The sequence below is a fragment of the Oncorhynchus mykiss genome, chromosome 26 (assembly GCF_057628025.1).
Source record: "Oncorhynchus mykiss isolate SJ-2025 chromosome 26, ASM5762802v1, whole genome shotgun sequence".
NCBI lineage: Eukaryota > Metazoa > Chordata > Actinopteri > Salmoniformes > Salmonidae > Oncorhynchus > Oncorhynchus mykiss.
Genome location: NC_143047.1, coordinates 16864574 through 16891316, shown reverse-complemented (window position 1 = coordinate 16891316; position 26743 = coordinate 16864574). Strand labels below are relative to the sequence as shown.

Here is a 26743-nt window from a genome sequence, read left to right as displayed (position 1 = left end):
TGTATAACTCCCCAATGACCAAGGCAAGCTCTCAAACACTTCCTGTTTCTTGGTAGGCCTACGAGAAATGCCCAACAATTACAGAAATTCCGGTTACCATGGAAGTTAACTGTTTTGATTTTTAAGGAGTTGCCTTAATATAGCACATTGTCACACCATTATTTGTTGGACCTTTCCCCTACTGAATGGTTTTATTGCAACGGACTGATCCTGACGGAGAACACTTCAAGTGCCCACATGTGGTATGCATTTTGTGAGAAACTTACTTCTTGAAGTAGGTCGCAAAGGACGGTGTAACGCAGCATGTAGAGGGTGATTCAACCCCTGAATGCTGATTGGCCGACAGCTGTGGTATATCAGATCGTATACCACGGGTATGACGAAACATTTATTTTTAGTGCTCTAATTACATTGGTATCCAGTTTATAATAGCAATAAGGCACCTCTGGGTTTTGTGGTATATGGTCAATATACCACAGCTAAGGACTGTATCCAGGCAATCTGCGTTGCATCAATGCTTGGCCATGGTATATTAGCCATATATCACACCAACTCGGCCCTTATTGCTTAAATATAGTACTGTAGCATTTTTGCATGTCAGTAAGTGGTTGCAAGGGGAAGATAAGGCCCATTAGTAGCAGTTGTATGTTAATACAGTGTGTCCACAGCTAAATAAGGCACTTGATCAGTGTATTTAGTGGGCTGGGGGTATTCAGACTTGTGATGAGTATTCGCAATGCACTTTGGGCTATAGCCAAGGCCTAGTTGTTCACTTTACTTCTATAGTCCCATTTCCTTATGAGCTTTTATTATTCTTAGAATAAGCAGTCCATCTGCACTTTGAACAGAGCTACACTGGAACCCATATTCAGAACCATGTTTAGGCTACCGACACAGTGACAACTCTGAGAAAACCTCCACAACAAGTGTCAAACTCATTCCATGGAGGGCTTAGTTTCTGTTTTTTCCTTTTAATTAAGACTTAGACAACCAGGTGAGGGGAGTTCCTTACTAATCAAGTACAAGAGAGGAGCGAAAACCTGCAGATACTCCGCCCTCTGTGGAACGAGTTTGACAAGTGCGCTACAACATATGTTCTTCAGACAGGCTCGGTCAGCCCCGTCAGACATACCCTGATCTGGTGTTGTCAGTTCCAGAAGCTGGCCACAGACAGGACCTCTTCACAAACATGTGTTTGCCTCATCCACCCCACTGCGGTACCTCCGGAATGGGGCCATGTATTTGGAGTCTCGATGTGTCTCAAACTCTACGAATACATTTACAACTGCATCACCTAGGCGTGCCGCCAGATTACTTAGCACTTCTTGTATCCATATAGAGGACCTAAATAAAAAAATGGCACATATATACACTTTCACTATTGAAGCTGAACTTGTAATATGGCAGTTTTAGGTTTGCCAAAAATATTTTTCTGAATGGCAGAGGTCATGTTGATACAGAAAACAAGGAAAATGCAGCCTAAACAATTACAACACATTTACCCCATAATCAGAAGATAAGTGTCAAGTGGTTTTCCAATGTCATTACAAGCATCTTCATCAGAAATAGAAAAAAACTAATATTTATTTTGTGTTTGTTTATTATCTACATATAATTTGTCCCAACTCTGGGTCAATTTACTAATTTTCTGTGACGTCACCTCTTCCAATCAGCCGTCAGACTACTTACAAGTCAAATTTTCCATCCATCATCAACAAAACAAAAGGACATGAGGTACAGCATCAATGCAAAAGTCTTAGTCTGGTGACCAAAAACTAGTAAAGACAACCCACATTAAGGGCTACAAAGCTACACTGCATGTGCTCAGTTCAATTTCATGGTACAAACCAAGACGGAAGAAAAAAGCCTTTACAAAAATCTGTTAAAAAAAATAATAAAAATTCTGTAGGAAAAAAAGTCAGTTCTGAGTTTGAGGCCTCAGTCACTGTCAGAGCCAGAGCCGTGGTTGGAGGCCTCTTTGGCAGAGCCCCCTGGTTCTGATCCGTTGTCGGAGCGGTGTGGGGAGCACGCCGGAGAACCTGCTTCAGAGCCAGAGGCTGCGGCCGGTGAGCCAGGTCGGGACTCCTTCTCCGACCCAGAGCGGCTCCTCTTGCTCTCGTTATCAGACTGCTCTGAGTCAGACTGCTGCTGCACTCTCTTCCTCTTCACTGGACGTTCGCTGCCTGAGTCGCTAACCGAGTTTCCGGAGCGTTGGGGGCTTCCAGCGCCGCTGCCGGAGTCACTAACCGAGTTTCCGGAGCGTTGGGGGCTTCCAGCTTCGCTGCCAGAGCGGTTCCGGCCCCCGTCGGACTCACTGTCGGAGGCGATGCGCTTCTTGTGTCCGCCCTCGTTATCAGAGCCTGAACCACTGTCTCTGGGGTTTCTGGGTGGTCAACAGACAAAGAATTATGAATTAGTGGCACAAAACCCTCCGGAGTTGTATTTTCATGTAGCATTTCATGTACGAATGAGTTTATGCCTTCACCTGTCTTCAGCAATTTTCAGTCCATCCTCGTCTGATGAAGAGTCGGAGGATGAGATGATGGCCTTCGACTTGATCTTGCCTTTGAGAGATGGTGGCACAGGCTCGTACTAGACAAGAACAGAACTGTTACATCTCTGGGCCTAAGGCCAGTCATTTGGGTTAAAAAATACCATTAGAACCTAGATAACCTAGATTTAACTGACCTTTTGCATCTTCTTGCCGCCCGCTCTGGGTTTGCGTTGCTTTTTGGGCCGTGAGCCTCCTTCCTCATCATCACTGCCATCGTCACCCCCTTTGTTGGGTCTGAAATACACAGTCACAGTGCCACTCACACCAGGCCATTTTCCTACCGATCACTACAAATAAAACACTTTCCACAGCAGTCTCACCTCCTCCTCTTCCTGCGGCCCTCCTCCTCACTCCCGCTGCCACCCTTCCTCTTCTTCCTCCTTCTCACTGGCAGGTCCTCATCAGAGCCATCGTTGACAAACTCATCAAAGTCTCCTTTCTTGCGCTGGGGAGAACGAAACAAGAACAATATAGTCACACTGCACCCTAGATCGTTTGAGATTTATATCGATCTGATGTGCCATGAGCTAATCATTGATCAACACAAACCTCTGCATTGCACTAGCTGTTCTCTACACATTTGCACTCACTCGGCCGCCACCTTTCTTCTTCTCTTTCCTTTCCTCCTTCATTCCATCGGCGAAGGAGAGCAGACCCTTGGTCTTCTCCACGTACATGGCTCTCTGCTCCAGCAGCTTCTTCTGATCCTCTTCCAGCTTGGTTCTCTTCTCCTCCTGGTGGTGCAGCAGGAAAAAAAGGTCAGTGGGTTAGTCACACTGTTATAAAGGAATACATTTACAGTGAACCAAAGAAACATGTTATTTAAGACATCCCAGCCTCAAGTAAGGTATGTTTACTTAAATTGCCGGATCCATTATGGTTTACAAGTACAACATAGAAGGGATGAGGGACTTGTGGAGATGTGACATCCCATAGACAGACCTGTTCTTTATGCATCTGTTGGCGCAGGAAGTCCCTCTCCTGATCCTGCTTGGCCCGGATCTCCTTCTCCTCCTCGTCCTGCTTCCTGGCCCGAGCCACGTGATACTGAGCCTGACTCAGCAGGTCAGAGCATTGCCTGCAACGACCCCCACACAAACACAGCTCACAATCCAGGCTTAGCCCGACATCTGATGGCTGGGCTCAGCTGTCACCCCTCTAAATTCCTCTGAGGTGTGATGAGAATTTTGGCTAAGAGTGGTTCATTGATTTACTGAAGGCTATGAAGTAAGTACTGGCCTGCATTTGGATTTTAGAGGGGAGATATTTGTTCAAACTGACCTGGCCTCAGTAGAGGCAAGCACTAGGTCGAACCTCATCTTGTCACCTGCCTTGGCAAGGTAGCTGAAATACCTGAGACAAAAGAGAACAGAAAAGAGAAGATTAGGCTGAGAAAAGTGAAGGATTATTTTAGGAGAAGTGTTAAAGTGAGTTTAGGGTGTACCGGTGGGCTAGCTCCAGCTCTTTGACAGCACTGAGTACAGCCTTTAGGTTACTCTTCTCATCCTTCAGCACCAGAGTGGCCAGCCTCTGCAGCACCAGGGCCACGTTGAACATCAGCACCGTGTCACTGGGGGCCACGTGACGTGCCTGGGGACACAGCCAGCCACATCAGTGAGCAACAGGTAGGGTTGCAAAATTCCAGGAACTTTCAATAAATTCCCTAGTTTCCCAGAAAGGATCCTGAAATTCCTGTTTATTCCCTTCTGATCCCAGGAATCCTCCAATCGGGATGTTGGGAGAAATGTTTTAAAAAGTTCACAAGATTTTGCAACCCTAGTAACAGGACATTCACACAAGGGTCACCTTCCTTTCACATAAACAGGCTCAGGGAAATGAATCCCAGCCATAGGGTTACTAAAAGGAATGAGAGACACTTCATTTCACACAAATCTCACCTTCAGCAGAGTCTGTTTGCACTCCTGGAGTTTCCCGCATTTGAAGAGTGCCCGAGCCAGGTACAGCAGCACCTCAGTGTTCTGATGCTTGTAGAATTTCTTCAGACAGTTCTCGTACTAAATGCCACAAAGAGTGGATAAGACATTTTAATAGAACTCCTCAAGTAAAAACATAGGAATGTAAAATAACTCTGCAGTGTGTACATGAGCCAGTACAGAGCCTTACCATCTGCACAGCGCTGATGTACTGTTTCTGCTCCACGTAGATGTGGGCCAGGTTGAGCCAGACATCACTGATATCAGCTGTGGCTTCTCTCACCTGGGCAAACACGTCACGGGCCTCTCGGTAGTAGCCCTTATGGGCCAGGACGGCACCTGGACAGAAAAGACGGCAAACTCCGAGGTATTTACACGCTAATAGTTATCTGAGGTAAATACATGCTTATAGTTAAACACAGTCAAGTCTGAGTATTAAGCATTTATGTGAATACAATGAGTGAGTGAAGGCCAACAAACCTATGCCGTTGGCAGCGTAAAGGTTCTTGGAGTCGTTTCGTAGGACCTGTTTGTAAATGGCCAGGGCTCGATCCTGATGTCTCTTTTCCTGGAGGGACACAACCACAGACACAGACAAATGATGAAGGCAATGTTTCTGACAGTGATGATTTATGGCTCCACATCAAAACAACTGATATTCTGCCGTACCTTCTCCCGGTCCCTGGTGGGCTGGTGCAGGGTCTGGAGCCACACGTTGCCCAGGGCCAGCATGGAGTAGGTGTCGTTCTGAGTGGACGGCTGCTTGAGGATACGCTCAAACTTCTTCTGACCCGGACCCCACTCCTGCTTGGCCAAGTGGAGATTCCCAATCAGGGACCAGGCGTCTGGGTGATCCTGATTAATCTGCAGAGCCTCTTTGAACCAGTCGGAAGCTTCATAGAAGTTTCCTTTGTCACGAGCCATTGCGCCAAGTCGCAGGTAACCTGCAAGCAACAACAAAGGACCAATTGATACGCACACACCCTAAGGAGACAGACATTAACTAAAAAGTATAGTGTGTCTTCAGTGCTTACAGTCAACGTAGTTGGGATGTTCCCTCAGGATGTTCTTGTAGAGTTTCTCCGCCTCATGGAATTCGCACATGGCCTCGTAGAGCCTGGCTAGGTTGTAAGAGGTGGTGACAGAGATGGCGTTGTAGTAATGCTCGTCATGCTCTCCCTCAGCTTTGGCCCGCTCCAAAGAGGCCAGGAAGTATTTCTAAACATGGACAGACAGAACAAACCCCTGAAATCTATTTATAGCTCTGTTGTGTCTACTAGGGTTGGGCGATGTCTGGAATGACACATCGTCCTGTTCAAACATCATTGATATACAATTGTACTGTAAAAAAAATTATAATAATAATAATAATCTGGGGGGTGCGCGTTGAGCACGGAGAGGTCAGTCAATTGGCGGGAAGAAGGCACTATAAAGGACACATTGCTAGGCCTAGTTATTTATCTAGTCTAGGCTGTTGAACGATTTACAAAATTGGGAGAGCAATGTTTCTCTTGTTCATAAAAATACTCCGATAGGAGCTAAAAATGAATATTACAGCCGTATCAAGTGTAGTCTATTGTAATTTCATTAGGCGACTTTCCGACAGTTTCAGACAAAATTAAAAAAAGGCGTGATGGGATTTCACTATAGTACAGTCTGCCGTATGCTAAAACAGGAACAAAAAAAAAACTCTGGCTCCTTGGTGGGAAAGAAAAGCCTGTCTTCACCTGTTTGGCAGTTGTTTGGTTTCAGGCTGAATGATAAAGGTGAGCCAGCAGACCTGAATAAAGGTGAGCCAGCAGACCTGAATAAAGGTGAGCCAGCAGACCTGAATAAAGGTGAGCCAGCAGACCTGAATAAAGGTGAGCCAGCAGACCTGAATAAAGGTGAGCCAGCAGACCTGAATAAAGGTGAGCCAGCAGACCTGAATAAAGGTGAGCCAGCAGACCTGAATAAAGGTGAGCCAGCAGACCTGAATAAAGGTGAGCCAGCAGACCTGAATAAAGGTGATCCAGCAGACCTGAATAAAGGTGAGCCAGCAGACCTGACTGAAGTCACCTTCAGAATACGTAAAAAGACAATCAGGGCAAAGGATCGAGACTGCAAACCTCCGTCAACATTTACAAGTCCATCATCCTGCTGAGTTCGCTACTCTGGGGCAGAAAAGTTGAACATGCTGGTGTTCCTTACCAGAAACCATTAGCGCGAGGAGAAAAAAAAAGAAAAGAAAAAAAAAGAAAATGGTTCCTAATTGTACTTTGTTTAATTTAAAAAATGTAGCCTATATTCAAATCCAGATGCATCATACTCAAATGACATACTCTAGCCTATCAAAGCTTGAAATACTTTTTTTGAACTTGTTTAGGCTACTTTATTTATTTTGTAAAGGGGCGGTAGCCTAGTGGTTAGAGCGTTGGACTAGTAACCGGAAGGTTGCAAGTTCAAACCCCTTTAAATGTTAACAGGCAGTTAACCCACTAGGCCGTCATTGAAAATAAGAATTTATTCTTAACTGACTTGCCTAGAAAATAAAAATAAAATATTTAGGATTTGTACAGTTCATTCGTTTTTTAAGTGTTATGAATGAATGTTTAAGTGTTATGAGTGAATGTTAAATAATAATTTGCTTTATCTAATTGTATATTTAGGATTTTTACAGGTCAATAGGCAAAAGGCATAGCCTAAGCCAATGTTCATTCATCTGCTATAAAGAATGTTAGGCTAAATAATAATTTGTTTTATCTGATTGTTGTTGACAATTTATTTAGCCCACACTTTGGTCAAGTAAAGCAGAAACGTAGCAGGTTTGTTTATACTTCCTATTCGATTAGTCGATCTTGAAATGGTTTGTTCTCTCCCTCGTTATTACTATGTTTTTATTTCGGCTCATCACAAACAACAGCTGGAACTCTGCTACACCTATAGATTCATTCCATGATTGATCATGAAACAGTAGGATATGCCTAGGCCAACAAGTCACATTACAATTGAGTGGGGATTGGGGAGAAAAAGGGAAATGAAAGTTGAAAACAATAAGCCCGACAACAGAATGCGTGATGCCAAAGTCCTATGATCATCCAACATTGGTGGGAGGAAACAACACATTAGGCCTCATTTGACATTTTGCACTGCTTTGGTGCTCTCCACTCTATCAATAATCTACATTGTTCTCCTGCATTATGTTAATAGTCTAACTACCTCATATTTATTGAACATTTAGGCTATGGCAAATAGGGAACAGGCTATTCGGCATGTCGCCTTGCTGGGTGCTCTCTGCACTGCGCTGTTCTGCGCTGCCAGACTCCAGAGGTGCAGTCAAATTCAAATATGCTAGACCACCGTGTGACATCACGATGTCGTCACTATCGACAATGGCTGTCAAACATCAAACACAAAGGCAAGTTAGGAAACTACAAATAGCCATTTGAGTAGTTCATGAATTCATTGCTACAACATGTAAATGTCTAAATCTAGTCAGGAAGCTCTGCCATCCTCCTAAACTGTACCTTGGCCTCTCCCAGGTTCCCCAGTCTGAAGTGGAGAGCCCCCAGGTTGTTGAGGATCTCAGGGGGGACGTCAGCCTGGACCTTCTCCTGCAGAATGCGGGTGGCCGTGCCGTAGGCAGAGAGGGCGCCCTGGATGTCGGTCTGCTCCAGGATCTGGGCCAGCTCGATCCAGGCCTCAACGTCATCAGGGTACTGCTCGGTCACCTTCTTCAGATGACCCTGCAGAACACAAAGACATTACATCTTATTGATTTTAGCAATAGTGCTGATTAACATCTACAGAGTTACAAGTGAATACTTCATGTGAGGGTCACCTTCGCATAGCTGTTTTACTTACTTTGGCAATGTCTCTCTTTTCCTGATCATCTGAAGTAGCATAAAGAGATCCCAGGATCTTCATGGTTTCATAGTTGTTGGGGTAGGCCTTTAGGACCTTCTCAAAACACTGGGCTGCATTCTCCTTGTCTCTACGGTACACGTACATCTGCCCCAGGCCAAAGAAAGGCAGCACAAAGGTAGACGAGGCAAATTGGGTGGCCTGGTAGTAGTACTGGAAGGCCTGGTCATAGTCCTCCTGAAACACACAAGAAGGAGAGATGTAATGCCCATTCAATTAGAAAAGCAAGAGTCTTCCCGAAAAATAAACTGAGGCCTTAGCGTTTACCTGTACATGAAAGGAGCGGGCCAACTGGTAGCAGCTCTCAGCCTGCATTGCTTCCACCTCTGTGTTGTGAAATGCATGGAGAGCCAGGTGCTGCACTTTACTGTAGTCCTGAAAATAAGAAAGTACATCAATGTGAATGATAAACGATGCTCAAGTCAAGACATGCTACTATATACCAGGAATAAGATGACAACCCTCTCACCTTTTTGAAGAAGAAGTGGTTAGCCAGGTGGTTGAGCACCATGGGGTTGCTGGGGTCGATGGTGTAGGCTCTGGATAGGAGCTGCACTCCATTCTTGATGGAGTCGGGCTCCTTGCTGTTGAGCTCCAGCACAGCCAAGCCCACAAGGGCTCCCACACACTTGGAGTTGAGCTCCAGGGCCCGGCCAAAGGCCAGACGGGCCTTCTCCAGCTTACTGAGCTTGACAAAGCAGTGGCCCATCCCCAGCCTCACCTCGGCTGGTAAGATAAATAGTGATGGTATATTAGGAGAGACCAGGGATATTATTCATTTTAATATGACAGGTGGAAGTGAAATGCTTACCAGGACATCCAGGGTTTGTGCGTAGAGCCTTCTTGTAGTAGGCCAATGCTCCCCTGTAATCCTTCTTATTGAAGGAGATGCAAGCTTTACCTGTTGAAATTAAATGTATAGTGGTTAGGCCCCATTTCGAAGTGAACCTTTGTAGTTGTAATGGTAGATCTTTCCCTTTGTGTTTTACTTACCAAGTAGAGCAGGGATGTTATTGGTAGACTGGTTCAAGACAAAGTGGAACTGAGCATCAGCCTGGTCCATTTTGTCCCCCTCCAGCAGGCAGAAACAGGCTCTTCCCAACAAGTGGTTCTGTTACAAACAAATAGATTACTCTTGGTTATGATTTTTTGTGTTGGGGAAATTAACTTTCACATTATCCAATAAATTGTTAAGCTGATTATCTTACCTGGTCGTACATGATGATCTTGTCTGCCATGGTGTAGAGCAGGGTGGCCTGAGTGATGAGCTCCTTCTTGGCATCTTTGTTCTTCTCTTTACGTGCCTGCTGGACATAGTAGGCTGCCAAGGTGTCCAGACAGGTCATCTGGTCCTTCTCATGGTCTCTGTAGTCCAGGTTCCCATCGATACGGGCCGCCTCCAGCAGCTTGACAAAGTCCTCCGTCTTCGTCTGTTTGTAATACTCCAGCTAAAAGAAAAATATGTCTGTGTTTATTTTGGTGACAAACAAGCCATAAACAAACCATCAGTCAGTGGGAATGCAACTACATAACTCACCAGGGAGGATAGCCCATTTCCTGAGATCTGTATAACATTTAGACACCGTGGGAGATATTTGCCGACACGTACCTGTTTGGCAACACTTTTCCCATGTTGGAGAGTATATCCGTGGTTGGTGGACAGTTCTGATAAGGAACTTGTTATTTGTGTCGCCGGACTGTGCCCAGGAAATAATTACATTAAATTGTTAGATGCTACCACCCCCCTCCAAATCAAAACATTCCATGTTTTGTCTCCGTGTTTCACACCTGTTTGTCTAGCTAATCAGCCTCACAATTGGGCAGCATGCTGCTGCAGACGGGTAGTAGAACAGTGTCTGTGCGCCCAAACATTGACATCCATGTTTGGTTTTGCCTTGGTAGCCTATAACAAATGGATTCAATTATTTCCTTCGGCGATGCAGACGACAATTTCCTAATCAAAACTGTCCACGGATATACTCTCCAACATAGGAAGTGTCTCCAAACAGGCACAGGTCAGCAAATATCTCACACGCCTCTCCAATGGTATGCCATAAGATGGAATGTTACTGTTAAAATAACTGTAAATGGCGGCAAGCCTGCAGGGCTACAGGGAGGAGTTACAGAAATTACAATCTAACTGTATTTGATGCATCACTCATAGAGAGTAATATGTGCAACTGTCATTTCAACCATTTCGTTTCTTAAGGCTTAAATGAATTATCATACCAGTCTATGTATTCATACTTACAGCAAGAGCAATCCATATGTGCAACTGTGTATGCTCCTGTTTCAGGATACTGATTACCTCATCTCCTTCTGGCAGCTGGTCGAAATCAAGCTCAATGACCTGCAGAACAAATGTCTATGTGAACACCAGTTCGTACACATACAACATGACATGTGACCTTTAACCTATGGCTAAACAGCTTGATCAGAAAGGCTAAGTTACTTTATGAAATGTTTTGACTGGGGACAAGAAGTGGCTGCATTTACTAGTTAGCTTACTGAATGATCGGAAAGACAATATCAGTGTAGAGCATGGTGGCCTTTACAACTCAAATCTTGGTTATGACCCATAATTTTCATGACTGATAGTAAAAAAAAAAAAAAGTAAAAGTAAAAAAATCTCAGAAGTTGTTAGCGATCTGGCTGACGTTAGTCAACAAGCACAGGGCAATACTACGTTAGCTAACGTAAGTAGGCTAGCTATAGCAATCCACGGTCAAACAAAGCAGCGTAGGTAGGTAGTCCTTACCTCATCGGTGTCCCGTAAGGGGATTTCAATTGATCCCCGAGACATCTTGGCTGATGGAAATCCACGTCCCTACACCAATATATTCCCAAGATTCGTTCAGCTGTCGCCGTGGTCTCGAGGATCTGGCTCCACTTCCGCTCTACAACAAATACATGGATGTTCACAAAACAATGTCCGGGTAGGACAGCGAGCGACTGTTCGGAATAAAATGACCCACTGGTGTAATACCCGTAGCAAATAAAAGTGTCCTCCTGACTAATCCAGCTGTTGTTCTCTCTCTTCTTGGCAGCCCAAACTTCTTTCAACTGAAAGAGAAACATTCTGTATTTTCACAGTAGTCTTTGTTTTATTTTCAAACGTAGTAGGTCTATTTGTTGTTTAGAAACCTGTAAATGTTTGTTAATAATAAAATGTGTTGTGTTCACTATTTTAACATGTGCAAAGTAGGGAACTAGAATTTGTACATTATGCAGTGTGCCAGTATGCCTTTCAAGTCAAGCTCCATAGTGGTCATATTTCGAGAACATCAAAACCGTACTGTATCATGGGTACATTGTGACTGACTGATCTACAAATAATAAAAGACAAGAAAGGGAAGGAAAGGCAGGACAATCAATCAAACTTGATTGGTTGATTGGTTGATGATTGATTAAGGGAGGGGAAAATAAGATAATAATAAAAGCTGTTATAATTGTGATAATCATCTGTGGTGTGTTTCTGTGACCTGTTCCCAGTTCTTCATTGACCCTGCCCTGTCCTAAAGAATCTGATTGCTACTGGTGATTTCCTATTGGTTTATACAGGAGATGTTATGCAGATGATCTAGAATCATTTGATATGTTAAACTGACTAATGTTAATTCAAAAAGTCCATTAACTGATTCATTGTTTGCTGGCCTGAGCCAGCAATTGGTGGAGCTGAGGGGAGGGGGTGGGGGTGTCAGCTGGTTTTGATGTGTGGCAGTGAATGATCAAAACAGGCAAAGGCTACACTCACTGAAGAGCATCTTGAGGGTTTCCCACTGCAAACTGGCAGCAATAGAATTGTCTAAAATTAGTGTGCATTTTTGACCAGCTTGTGTGATGAGATGTAGCTAGTTGTTATACGTTTTCATATGCACATTTTCTGCCGCTTTCAAAGGAACATTCCTCAACTGGAAGGTAAAGACTTTATTTTTTTGTATTCTCACCGCTTTTCCTAACATATCTAACATTCTTAGGGTAAGTGTGTATGTCTTGTATAACTTCATAATGCAATCTTGATTAAATAATAACTGTAAATATCTCATGTAGGCTACTTGACATCTAGTAAGCTTAGACAACCTCTCTCTGTTTTGTTACCTAATGTTTCCACTGTCTTTCTTTGCTTCGTGTGCTGTTGACTGACCTGCAGTTTCAGTTACATGACTATCACAAATCTAGTCCCTGGTTAGGTTAAAGTGGTCATTCCTTTCTCTTGACCAGGGACCCAAAAGGAAAAAACACATGAGTTCAGGAAACATAAGTTAACAAAAGAACATTCACATTCTAACTGGCCCTTAATACATTACCGTGCATGTACGTATGGTATTATATACATATAATGCACTTCTACAGAGATAGAATAGTCCTTAACAAACTAACTCAAACTTTCCGCCCACAATCAAATAGAAATATATAAAACAACACTTCGATTCTAACAATTTCTTGAAACTCAATCTTCAGACTTTTTCAGACTAATTTGTAAACCACTATGACAAGTATCTTATATGCATTGTCATATTTTTCTTTATACAGAGAGATGTTATGGCCTCGGAGAACTTACTGAATGGAGATCAGAGCTTTCATGGGGAACAATCTGAATCTAATCTTCTGAGGAGCCAGGGTGAGAACCATGAAAGCAGCAGGCCATCAACTCAGACCAGGCCGATGAGAGAGGACAGAAGGGGATACATAGCACCAGCTCTCTCAAGGGACTCTGGAGTTAGTTCCATAGACCATCACCAGGTGCCGGAAAGCAATGAAAGTAAGCATTGATATTAATATTGACTTATTGTCAATGGCCTAATACCTCATCATAATACAGAACATCTTGATAACCAGGCATTTATTTTTTCAGAGCAGCAAACAGAATGCTTTTATTTTGAAAGATGTGTATAGACATCTAAGTTTAAAACTACTTTCTCCACTGCACTTTGACTTCTGCTTTCGCTTATTTGAAGTTGTACATGACAAAGCGTGATGGATGTTTTAGTGTGGAGCAGCTATGGACCAGAGGATTCTACTGAAGAAACCATGGACACAAGTACATTTTCTGAGGAAGAGCTTCTTGATATAACATTTGAGGCATGCAATACCGCTGGCACAGGTACAAATCACCTCTTGTAATAACAGCGGTACATTAGTGTTCTCTTTGTGTACTGGCATGCTTCCTAAGTCTTTGTTCTCCATAGGAGAGGTTCTGGTCTCCACCATCATGCAGTACCTGCAGACGATGACTAGCCAGAGCCCAGAACAGGACAGGCTGAATGCTTTGAATCGTATGCTGGACCCTGAGTGCCGGGACCCCGCTATTAGCAGGGCCAAATTCCAATCCACCATGAGGGAGTGGATTGCCCAGTGCAGCCAGGATGGGTAAAGAAAAATCCTTCAGACAGCTAACTGCTATAGAATGTTCATCTGCAGAAGCCTTATAATCAACAACATGCCTCAGAAGATTTGCCACTAAATATGACTCACATTTATAGTTGATTGCATCTGTTTGTGTGATTTATTTTGATAAAACATTGGTTAATCTTGCTAATCTGCTGTGTACCTATAATTGGAGACTAGTGATTGTTTGTATCTTTCAGCATGCATGAGGACGACAAACATATTTCAGGGGAAAACCCTTGTAAAGTGTCTATAAATGGTAAGGTTTTACTTTTGTAGGCAGCCTGGAAATCCGTCTCAGATTACAGTGCAGCACTGACTGTGTTGTTCTTTCAGGGAGGGATTTCTCAGGTCCTGAAACTGCCTTCTCAGAGAGAGAACAGTGTCATTGGTAAGTTATTCAGCTTTCTCAGTCACTCATGATTTGACTCTTTCTATGCAGTACTATTTCTGTGTTCTACTGTATTCAACTGGCTTCCAGTTGAAGCTCGCATTGGCCCCCATCTCCCGTTCAGCCCAGTCAAATCTCTTCTCTGTCCTGGCACCCCAGTGGTGGAACTAGCTGCCCCCTGAAGCTAGGACAGCAGAGTCCCTGCCCATCTTCCAAAAACATCTGAAAACCTACCTCTTCAAACAGTATCTTAAATAATTATCCTCCTCACCCCCCCCCCCCCCCCCCCCCTGCCAATAAAAAAAGACACACACATATCTTCTAGCTCTGACTCTACTGACAGCTATATTATGGAGGAAAATGTTACTTTCTATGACTGTGATATGTGGTTGTCCCACTGTGATATGTGGTTGTCCCACTGTGATAAGTGGTTGTCCCTCTATCTCAAGGTTAATGCACTAACTGTAAGTCACTCTGGATAAGAGTGTCTGCTAAAATAATACAATTTAAAATGTAAATGTATTAATGCTATAAATCTGACTTCTCCTTTGGCTCTAGTGATTCCAGGGAGTTGCTGGCCACTGTGTCTGAGTTGAAGCATGCACACCGCAGAATGAGTAAGCAGAACAACAGCCTGTTGAGGACTGTATCTCAGGGTGAGGACACCAACCTGCAGCTCACAGTGGAGATCACTGAACTAAGTGCCAAGCTGGCCAGGTACTGTCTGTGAGGATGGAGCAATATGTTGTTTTGATATGGTGGAACATTATATGGATTCATTATTGCAAGGCTTGGTAGTTCTGATGATTTACTGTTGTAAAACTGTCTGTGTGACATCCCCAGTGCCCAGCGGTCAGCAAGGAGAACCAGGTCCCTTGTAGAGGAGCTGGAGGAGGCCAGGAGAGCCCTGAGGGAGGCAAAGGAGAGAGCCAGCCAAGCCCAGGCTAGCAGCTGCAAACTGGTACTGCACTCAGCTCTTAGCAGGAAATGACATATAAGGAAAGGACATACAAATGGCTTAGGCCAGAGTGTGGATGATTTTATTGGAATGTATACATTTCCATGTACATTGTACCTTTTTTCAATTTTAGAGCAAAGAATGTGACTGTCTGAAAGCACACATTAAAGTGCTTGAAGACAAGGTAACTTTGATCTTTATTATTATTTTATAATGTATGTACAACGTTTGTCATGCCACAAACTGTCCACTTTATGTGTGTGACACAATCCCTTTCATATCTGCAGAATGAACAACTCACACTCGAGGGGACTTGTTCCGAAGATTGTCTCAACAAATTGAGGAAGGTTAATGCTGAGATGAGGGTAAGAACTGTTGGCCAGAACATCTCTGTCTGTCACTGAGATAAGAGTGCAGTAATGGAGATCCTCTCATTTGTTTTGCAGGAGGAACTTGAAGAGACCCATGTCATGCTGACTGTAAGAGACAGGGAACTCATTAAGGTTAGTGTACCATACCTTCACACATAGAGGGTTCATTCTCTGTTTTACAATGACTGCATTGGTAGATTTCTCTTTTTCTTCTGTTCCTTTCCAGAAAGACATACTGATGGATAAGCTGAAGAACTCTCATCTGGAGAACCACAGAATCATTGAGGTATCTTCATATTAACATTCATCATTTCAAGTTCCTGTAGTTATGCCTGTGCACTAGCAGAAAGTAGCTCTGATTGTTTTTTCCCTGTAATTGAAGGGGCTACAGTCAGAGTTTATGCATTTATCAGAGCATTCCCAGCAAGCTCTTTTGAGGTAAGTGCTGTCAATAATTTCTATGTCTATATGCTACTTGTCATTGTTTTTGTTACCAACATCTCACCCAACAGCTGTTCAGGTGACATATTTGTTGGAGCTCATTCGTGACTGAGAATGTATGTGAGTGACATCATCACAATGGGACATGCTAGGGGTCAGTGGGGTCAGTGTGTTTAACCTGGTAGTGTGCTGCTGTAATTCATAGGTTTGACATGTACTGTAGCAGTCCACCAGGTTTCCAGGGAAGGAGTGGAGGTGTTCCTAACCACCGCTCTCTGCATGCTGAGATCCAGGACATTCAGCAGGTGACAAAGGCTTTAGTTCTGCAGTTGGTTGTCAAAAGCCCTATTGCGTTACTATAGGTTTATTATAACAATGTATTTCCCTCAGCAACGTGGGGTTCTGGAGGAGATGACTGGTCCAGTATGTGGGGTTCGGACCTCTCACACTCAGAGGGACGATATCCAAAACATAATTCACAGGATCAAGTCTGCTGAGCTGGCCCACCTTCTCCACGCACACTACCCAGAGAGAGTGAGAACACACACACACACACACACACACACACACACACACACACACACACACACACACACACACACACACATTCATAAATAAATACTAACACCGTCAGAAGGGTTTTGAGGGTCTAATGTCTGTTCAATCACTCAGGATTCTGTTGGCGGTTGTGCTGTTGAGACCCTGGAGAGGCCATATCCCCACAGCCAGCAGTCACAGCCTAGCATCAAGCAGCAGCTGGTTAATGTGTATGTGAGTTTTTATCCCCTTCTCTCTTCTGTTGTGATTACTGACATAATAAAAGTACGACAATGATTGCTATTTATTGAAACCCATTCTGATAATAAAAAAGCCTTGTGTTGCTACTTGCCAGAGCAATTATATGGACTACTATTATGTCATCCGTAGTAGTTACTGGCTTTCTGTCTAAGATGTTAGAGATAATGGCAGTTTTAGGATCCTCGGTTGGTTCAAGATGTAACAATGTGTGAGTGAGTTGTTTATAAAGTCCAGGCTGTTATTCCAGACTGAAGGAACTGGAGCTGCAGACGACTCTGTGGGAGGAGAGAGAGGAGAAGGTGGCGGAACAGCGGAGGCTACGGGAGCAGCAGGAGCAGAAGCAGAAGTCCCAGGCCAAGAAGGAAGCTGTGGTGAACTGGTGGAGAACCCTTAAGGTGGAGGGGAGTAGGACCAAGGCCAAGCCGGAAGACACCCTGACCCAGCCCAGCCAGGTCCTCACTGAGACAGAGTCCAAGCTTCAACAGGCAGAGCACACCATCACAAAGATTAGGGAACAGGTATGCCACCTTGAGGCGGCTCTGAGAACTGCCCAGGAGGGCGTAGCTGAGCACAAAAACATTCAGGACAGGGTGGGAGTTCTTCACAAGGACAAGGAGACCAACACGGTGAGAGAGGGACCTGGCTGGACTGGGGAGGAGGCATCAAAGGAGCGTAAGGACGTGGCTGTGGCTACAGACCCTGTGGAGGACCCAGGTAGATCAGAGAAGGTAGCAGGCCAGTTTGTGACCTCAGAGGGTCTGCTGGTAACCCTCAGGAGGATGGAGGCCATGGTCAGCAGTGCCCTGGAGGCAGCTGAGCTGGTTAGGGAGAGTCAGCAAAGGGTCAGCCAGGTCAAGGAGAGGATGGAGAGCATCACTCAGAAGATGGAGGAAGCTCTGACCAGAGCAGCGGACACAGAGGGTCAGCTCATTTCCCTGGAGGCCAGGGTCACAGCCAAACCTCAGGTCAGTTTGCATAGTCTTTTCTGTGTATTACAAGAATAGTGAGCTCAAATAAGCACTGACAGTGAAAGTTTAGAATATTCATTAATGTGCAATTTGAATATGCAACCCCACATATATGCTCACGTCTGCTTTTGCAATGATTACCAATGATCTACTAGGCTGTGTTTGTTTTCCTCCTGTAAAACTCTTAAAAGTTATTTACAGCCGTTTCATTTGCATTTCCTTTCTCTCTTCTGTTCCAAAGTTGCCAGGTCCTGTAGGGCAGACAGCCCAGCCTGATGTTGAAGCTATAGGCAGAGACAGATCCAGGAACCCCTCTCCACCAGAGCCTGTGACGGAAAGCTACAGCAAGTCTCGATGGCCCCTTATAAGCGGTATGATGAGACTACTACTACTGAAATACAGGGCAAACACGGCATTTGTATGTCACTGACTGTAGCAGTATTAATTAGCCTACTCTACTGTAATAGGAGAAACACAGAGGGAAACAAATTCGTTAGCCACATTCCTTTTTATTAGTAATCGCTGGGGATGTTACTGAAATAGACCCAGCAGACTGTAACGTACACAAAGCAGCTGGCGTAGAGAGGCTGAAGGCCCCTTGGTGAGTGTCACTCATCATGAAAGGTTTACTGTGACCACCATGGGCCTTGCCCTTTTTTTCTGTGTCTCAGGAGCCCAAGCCCTATTATCTGGGGAGGAATAGAGGAAGCCCCTCAGTAGAAACACCAGGATGTAAACAGTGAACATTTGGTGTGGTTTGCTCTCACAGCTAGAGGGAAGACCAGCTCTGTTTGGTTCACACGAAAGGGAGCCATGCTCATGTGACCTCCATGAGGAGAGTCCATCTATGCAAAGTCACAGCCTCATTGTTTATTGTTCAGTCAAGTTGATGAGTTTAGAAAATCTTGAGAATGCTGTAGATCAGTGGAAGTTGTTTGGTATGAACAGGCCTACTGGTCAGTGTTTGTAGTGTGTTGGCGATCAGATCACTACATTAGTTCTACAGTACAGTGTAGTTTATCACCTGACCCTTGCACCTGTTCTGCCAGGCTATTTGTGGTGATGAGAAGTCTTCTATTTGCTTAACAAGTGAAGCATCTGCCATGAGAACAGCAATATGCCAGAAGCATCCTCTGATGCTCAAATAACACTATGACACTTACCTTACGCATTCTCACCTGGCAGGCATTCACACAAACCCATAAAATATGGCACATACGGCATACGGTAGGTACTGCAGGCAATGCAGGTGGGATATGTGATATGTGGACTACTGAAAGCCAGCACCAGGCTAATGTAATACCTCTGAACGTGGGCTGTTAGTCATCTAACCCCATTGATGTGACTCCTAGTGGCTTTCACTTTAGAAGGAACTAAAAGGAGCTCTGGATGCCAGCATCGACTCTAGCTTGGTATTCAAAATCAAATGCAATCCATCCAGTAAAACAGGATTAACCTCCAGCAAGACAGGATTAACCTCCAGCCCTCCCCGCATGCAAATTAAGATATCCTTTTACGGCTATGTTTCGACAACATCCGGTGAAATTGCAGAGAGCGAAATTGAAAATAGATTTGGAAAATATTTAACTTTCATACAATCACAATTGCAATACACCAAAATACAGCTTAACTTCTTGTTAATCCAGCCACCATCAGATTTCAAAAAGGCTTTACAGCAAAAGCTAACCATGCTATTATCTGAGGACAGCACCCCATCAAACAAACCCGCCAGGCGTGACACAAAACTCAGAAATAAACATATAATTCATACCTTACCTTTGAAGATCTTCTTCTGTTGGCACTCCAATATGTCCCATAAACATCACAAATGGTCCTTTTGTTCGATTAATTCCATCGTTATATCCCCAAAATGTCCATTCATTTGGTGCGTTTGATTCAGAAAAACACCGGTTCCAACTCGCTCAACATGACAACCATTTATCTAATAAGTTACCTGTAATCTTGGTCCAAACATTTCAAACAACTTTCCTTATCCAACTTTAGGTATTTTAAAATGTAAATAAACAATAACATTTAAGACGGAATACACTGTGTTCAATTGCGGCTAAAATGAAAGTGGAGCGAGCTTCAGGTCGCGCGCCCCAAACAAGAGTACACTAGGCTGGACCCTCGTTCTGAATAGCCGTACTTCTTCATTTCTCTAAAGAAAAACATCAACCAATTTCTAAAGACTGTTGACATCTAGTGGAAGCAATAGGAACTGCAACCAAGTGCCACAGAAATCTAGGTTCCCATATAAAACTAATTGAAAACACAGTGAACTCAACAAAAAACATTTCCTGGATGGTTTGTCCTCGGGGTTTTGCCTGTCAAATCAGTTCTGTTTTACTCACAGACATTATTTTAACAGTTTTAGAAACTTTAGAGTGTTTTATATCCAAATCTAGCAAGTATATGCATATCCTATCTTCTGGGCCTGAGTAGCAGGCAGTTTACTTTAGGCACGCTTTTCATCTGGACGTGAAAATACTGCCCCCTATCGCAAACAGGATATTTGGAATATACTTTACAAATGTAGGCCTGTTAAGGTGTTAGTAAAAGGCCAGTATTCCAACACACCTATTGTAACATCTCCTGAAATAAGCTTGTAGGATAGTAGTCTTCGTCTGTTTACCTTATCAACATTCTACTAAGTCCCTCTACTCCGATTTACCCGTAAAACCCTAAAAGCAATTTTATATCCCCTGCACAATGGTTTCATACCAACCAGGGCAGTTTAATATGGGCTTGTGTTTATTAGAAGATATTAACTAGAATTCAAGTATGTTTTCTTCATACTGAACATTTTGTGCCAAAACATGTGTATTTAGTAGTACGGTAAACTAAAGCAATATTGTACATACTGTACTGTAGGCCCTATCACTATGTACAGTATCACTTGTACAGATGTTTATGGATTTTTACATGAGCAATACCTAAAGACTTGTGGAGCAGGTGTATGTCACAATCAAAAGATTGACTCAATTCACATACACATGTAACAAGATATTGAAATTGTTTTACTGAAATCAGCAGTGGCAGGAGCAAATGTGATAATTCTACTGTAGTCAGAAGCAAAAGGGCTCTTATGACCATTTATGCTTTTCTGAGCCTGAGAGCTCTCGGTGGCGACGTTGTAAAATAAATACTAGACAAGAATGAAGTGCTTCCAAGATGTTTTGCCAACGTGAAGTGCAATCGGATGTTTTCCTGTCTGTCCACTGTTGGAGTTGGATAGCTGTGATGTGGTTTCTTTTCTCAACCTGCCACTGACCCCAGTATGAATGAATTATAGATCCTTGTGATCATTCTATTTCCCCCTGTAATTAGATCTGAAAGCCATGAGGACGTTTCCAGTGATAAGGATGCTTCAAGTAGCATGTAGCATTGGTGTCATTTAGATTTCTGTTTGTTCGCAATGACGGAACGACACTGTCTTTCAGGAGAGGTTCAAAAGGATATGACACAATAGGCCTGCCGTGGGCCAAGTGCTTTCAACCAGAGGATCAAGCATCCCATGAAACTGGTTGCCAGGTTATTGTTGCCCCTAGAAATGGAGGTAGGGGGTGAGGTAGAGGACTTTCTGAAATACTGTCCGGTCCGCCAATTAGACAGACAGCTCAATCGGTGCGTCATCCTCAGAGGAATTACTCCTCAATTGAGTGGCATTAATTTACATGACATACAGTACCAGTAAGATGCAAATTGAGCCCTTCTCACTTTCTCTGGTTTGGTTCAAACAGGTGCCATTTATTCACGAACTGGAGGAGGCAGCAACAGTGGCAGCAAGGTAAGATATACATATATATTATTTTGTTTGTTTGTAATTTTGGTGTTGTATAGGCTAACATAACAAAGAATAAATATTGTTTGCACGTTCATATTTTACTACACGTCTTCCCACTTTGTCTACAATTCTGATCGATGTCATGTATTTCCTGTTGTAGTGACAGTTCACTGCCTGAATCATTACTATGTTTGTCTTATAACCTGGATGACTAGGCTCTTTGTTCTCTGTATCTGTTCAGTAGCATGATCCTGTGCCTCTGAATGGAACTTTGCTTTTTGATCTAATTGAGTCAAATACGAGAGGAATATCTAGAATGTTTTCTACAGCCCTTTCTCCTTTCCTCTCTAATCCTTTCTGGGCTTCAAACACCCAAACCTGAGATAAACAATTATCCTCACACTGTAGCAGAGGCCTGTCAGCCCATATTAGTGCAAACTGTACCGCTGCTCCCAGAACAATGAGATACAGGCTAGCTGTGTCATTATTGGATCATTTAATAATCACACACTAACAGAAGGCCTTTTCTCTTTGTTGAGATCTGATTTCAAATGGAAACAGGTTCCATAATGTGTCTGCTGTTACTGGTTCCACCTTCCATTTACTTTATGTGATGTGTAGTATCCCCTGTTTCTCATACTGTCTCTTATGGTCTTATGGTCTATTAATGACCCGTAAAAAAGCATATAACCTCAGATAATCCATAACATTTGAGAAGCTTATCATGAGAGCTTTTTTAGTCTGTGTGCCTCTGTATGTAGATAACATAGGATGCAGATGTGTACACATACGTATGTATGTGCGTGTATGTCTGTGTGTTTTATTTTAGGTGCTCAGTAGGAGCTACCCACCCACCCTTCATTTCTTGAGTTTATGTAACTGCTTGGAACACTGTTTACACCCTTGTCCTAGACTCCAATCTGGTGGGGGATGGAGGAATGATAGTTTGAGTTATAAGGTGTTTAGATCAAACACACACACGTCCCAAACTCTACCCTTCCCTGGTCAGACCTCTGCCCCCACAGAATGATCACAGAGAGGAAAAAATAGCAACTTGGCGCTCACAGGCAGAGTACGAGCTCAGAGTTGGAGCTCAGAGTTGGAGTGTAATTCAGGAGATGTGATCAGTCAGGGCTGAGTGGAGTGGAGTGGAGCGGCAGCCTTAGAGAAAAGCTGTACACATACACAGCAGCAGCAGCCCAGAGAGGCACACAGAGCCTTCTCCTTAAATGGTCAAAGCTCCCAGGAGTGAAAGAGAGGCTGGTGCTGGAAAAAAAGACGGGGAAAGGAAAAGAGACAGCCAGGGATAGCTAGGTTTTCTGTGAAAAAATCTGGGAATTACAGTTTGACTGAGGGAATGTTCTGTCGGGTGTTTTATGTGGAGTTTATGTGGAGCTAAGCAGTGAAGGTGGTATCTCTCACAGGAGGTTACAGGTACAGCTATTGATCTATTCTCTGCTCTGTGGACAGGTAGACATGATGTATTGTACGCACGTTCTATTTGTTTAGAGATTAGAGAGTCTGCAGCTGCATGATATGCACGTTATCATTAGTATCGTTGGCTATGTGCATCGAGTTGACAGCCATGTAAACATTTACACTGTTCATCATCACTTTGGGGTTACTATGACTTTGTTGGAATATGCATATCTCTGCTGAGGGTCTATAGGCTGTCACTTATTGGGAAGATAGCAATAGTTTGCTAAGGGAGAACAATAATTACAAGACTTGGTTGGAAGTTGCACATACTGGGATTCTATGCATGACCAGCAGATGCTAATGCTTTTTTTGTTTTATTGCGATACTGTATATAGCCGTGATCGCCTAAATGGCATTGGTATTTTGAACAAGCTCACTTGCCTCCCCCTCTATCTTTTCCCATCCATCTCTCATCTTTCTCACACTCCCTCCATATCCTGTTATCTGGGATGGTGGCTGTGTAACCACCACTTCCTCTGCCGGTTCTGTACTCCCTGTGCTTTACACAACCAAATTTTAAACAAATCTGGCAACAGGCAGAGGGCTTACGTAACAGGGGAGAAGGGGGTCGGGGCGAACGCTCTGCTCAGCTAACTTTATCATGAGGGAGCAGCGAGGCCAGCCCTCTGCCTTGCCGTGAGGTAACTCTGTGGCCCTCAGGGACCTGCCTGCTAAAGGGGACAGGCTGGAGGTTCCCAAAAATAGCTCTGGTCAGGGAAGAGAGAGGCTGAGAGGCCCTGTGTGTCCAGTGGACAGATCCTTGCAGGCGTGGATGTACTCCCGGGCCCGGCAGGAAATAATCAGAGTGATTCAATTACACTGCAATATTCATCTCATTGTCTCTCTGTTTAGACTCCTGCATCTCAGCTTGGCCCCCTTGACTCTGTTTGCTTTGAAATTTACTCACACTGTGGACTCCCAGAAACTATCTCAGCCCAGGACATTGCTTCTAAATTGCAGTGTTGCACTGTAAAAAATGAATTAATTAAACAACACCCACAAATCTAGTTATTTCAATAAATTGTTATTAAGTTACTGGGTCCACAATATTTTTGGTTTACTCAACTTTTCGGTCCAAGTGTTACTTGAACAACAACAAAAAAATTGTTGGTCCAAACTTGGTCCAAACCAAGCTCTAACTTGAGAAAACTTTGATCAACTTGATCAACTGGAAATGATGTGTGCTTAACTTTCCCATATGCTCATTCAACTAAAAATGATTATTTGGGCATCTTACCTTAAAAAAAGTCTATAGAACTAGTTACACACAGAGTGCTGTTAACATACATGATTGCAGTGTGTATGTTCATTTATACGGTAATTGTTGTTCAACATGTCCTCACCTGGAAGTTGAACTCACAACCTCTCGGTTCAAGGCATTCCGATCTTCCTGCTACACCACCCAAATAATAATTTATACTTGAACATATGAGACAATTTAAGCAAACGTTGTTTTAAGTTGACTGAATTTTTGCCTACGTTTTCTAATGTTGCAGCTAAGTTTGGGCCAACACGTTTTTTTAAGTTCAGGTACTGCTTTGACCGAAAAGTTGAGTAAACCAACAACAAAAAAATCTGTGGAACCAGTTACTTAATAATATTTAGTGTAAACATTTACAGTGTGTCAAAACCCTTGCAATGTTGCACAGCCACAGTACAGCAGTCTTTCTGGACAGCCTTCATTTGTCACTGTGTTCTTTAGATTATTGTTTTTATTTATTAACATAATTTATTAACTATGTTTGAAAGTGTTCTCTCTACGTCATCTCCTTCATCATGGCCAGATATAGAAGTGTGTAGGACTAAATAAGCAGGCTTGATAAGGAGGAGACCTTCGGTACTGAACCTGAACTCACTAAACCCTCACACTAATGGAAATAGCAGCATTCTCTGATGTTTGACAATGCACTAGAGATTTATAACAGCTTGTTATTAACTTTTATGACAAATAATTTGTCTGTTTATTGTAGTATGTTAGACAGGAGATCCGGGTGCATTTTGTGTTGTCTATGAGTGGTTCATCACAGCTCCAGTTGTAGAAAGTTGGCCTATCTAGACATTGTGTTTTGTGAAGGCCATAACAGGACAGTGATTTAATTTCGTCAGTGTTGGGTCTTGTTTTTCTTATCAGAGAATGGCACACGGTTCTCCTGGCTCATTGGCTCATTGTGATTATGGAAAATAAAAGGCCATGTCCTTACAAAGGGGCCAATCAACTCCAGTTATGTTATAAGTATTTCAAACTGAAAATAAATAGTTTTTCAAGGTTTTGTTCTAGCTCACATTTGCTGTTCCTGGGTGTGGACAATGTGCTTTTTAATTCTATAAAAACAATTAGACAATAAGAACATAAGTACTTTCATCTTACTGAGGCCTGGTCAAAATATCCCTCTTGTACATAGGAGAATGCTAAACAGTCGACTTCCTCCCTTGTGAGGGATGGGTCTATTAGCCTCGCGTTCCCAGCATCCTCTAGCCACGTTAGCCATTTTTGTCATGACATTTACCAGCATACACTGTTACTGTACTGTGTCTGGACTCAGGACTCAGGAAACCATTCCTCAATGAAATGTGCACTCTGGATTACTTATGAGCAAAGATAAGAGGGTGAATGTGTTCTGTTCTACAGCTTATTGTTTTTTCCTTCTGCTTAGTGAATACTGAACACATGACACTGAATCTCTCATTGCCGGCGTGTCAGAAAAATCCATTGATGCGTTCTCTCTCGCTTTTTAAATGTATTTTAAATGTCTAAATAGGCTAGGTCTGATACGGCTAACAGCCCCATGAAACACTAAACATAGGTAGGGACTAGGAGATGATGAGTGTGGATGACACATCATAGTTCATAGAATGGATTAATGGAATATGTTGTTTTCTCTCTGTCAGAGCTGTGATGATTCAGAGCCACCCTGGACTGAGGACAACAAACCAAGCCAAGTCCAATGTACTGACTTTGTCCCAGACCAAAAGCACAACAGTACCAGCAGTGATGGTCCTGCACCTGCAGTTTTAGGTAATAGATCCACTGTCATCTTCAAATCAAAATCCAATGTATTCGTCACATACACAGTTTACAGCAGGTATAATACTGTAGGTGCAGCGAAATGCTCATGTGCACCTCCCATTTCTTCCACTTCCTTTTGGCAGATCATTCAGATCACCTACCATTCATTTGCATGTCATTTCTGCTCCTATCTCCTGTCCATCTGCTTGTTTCATGTGTTTTGTTTTCACACGTCTGCGACTCTGCCTACAACATGTTGTTAGTGTGACTGGGACCTCCCTGTCTGTGTTGGTTCCTCCCTCTCGTAGGTTTCATCCCAGTGTCAGAGACACAAACGCCCCCAGTGTCTCCATCACAAGTCTTCCTCCAGGACGAGTGTGCACCTCCTCTTACTGTCCCACCGGAAACACCCCCTCAGTCTGCCTGTGTCAGTCACGCTGCCGCTCACACTGAGGAGAATGTAGCAGGGTTAGTGTTTATATTCTCTCTCTTTTACAGGAAGAGGATATTGCATGTGTTTAGATTAACATCCCCCACACTGAAGAGCTAGGCTAAGGTGAGACTGTGCAGGGATGCCAATGTTTACATGGTCACACACCAGCGCCCCAATAATATACAAGGGCACTCAGTAAGTTCTTAGGAGGAAGCGGGAACTGTCAGAAGATTGCATAAAGTGTGTTAGGAAAGGCCCACCTCTCCGGGTTTAGAATGAGGAGGTGGTGGTATTTCACAGAGCAGGAAGCAGTGGAAGTTATCACAAGTAT

General features: G+C 43.4%; 2 protein-coding genes across 3 annotated transcripts in view; one reads left to right on the top strand and one right to left on the bottom strand.

Annotated features, from left to right (window-relative positions):
- Positions 1-1582: 1582 nt before the first annotated feature.
- Positions 1583-11359, bottom strand: LOC110506479 (RNA polymerase-associated protein CTR9 homolog). Its single transcript, XM_021586117.3, has 22 exons — positions 11150-11359; positions 10643-10741; positions 9600-9839; positions 9385-9502; positions 9203-9292; positions 8861-9117; positions 8659-8766; positions 8332-8568; positions 7995-8213; positions 5523-5706; positions 5158-5432; positions 4969-5056; positions 4679-4827; positions 4453-4569; positions 3999-4144; positions 3836-3907; positions 3497-3632; positions 3145-3288; positions 2875-2999; positions 2689-2788; positions 2486-2592; positions 1583-2383 (listed from the first exon to the last, which is right to left on the bottom strand). The coding sequence occupies exons 1-22, from the start codon at positions 11192-11194 to the stop codon at positions 1939-1941; spliced, it is 3501 nt and encodes a 1166-aa protein (XP_021441792.1). The 5' UTR covers positions 11195-11359; the 3' UTR covers positions 1583-1938.
- Positions 11360-16991: 5632 nt separating this feature from the next.
- The window catches only part of LOC110506477 (inositol 1,4,5-triphosphate receptor associated 1), a 29670-nt gene continuing 19918 nt past the window's right edge, over positions 16992-26743 (top strand). The window contains exons 1-5 of one of the 2 annotated variants that reach the window (XM_036963933.2): positions 16992-17703; positions 17948-18077; positions 21450-21496; positions 25862-25988; positions 26288-26447. In XM_036963933.2, coding sequence (XP_036819828.1) covers positions 17518-17703; positions 17948-18077; positions 21450-21496; positions 25862-25988; positions 26288-26447 — 650 coding nt within the window. In that variant the 5' untranslated portion in view covers positions 16992-17517. Of the gene's footprint in view, positions 17704-17947; positions 18078-21449; positions 21497-22525; positions 22928-25861; positions 25989-26287; positions 26448-26743 lie in introns of those variants that run through there. The other variant, XM_036963935.2, reaches the window with a different exon arrangement.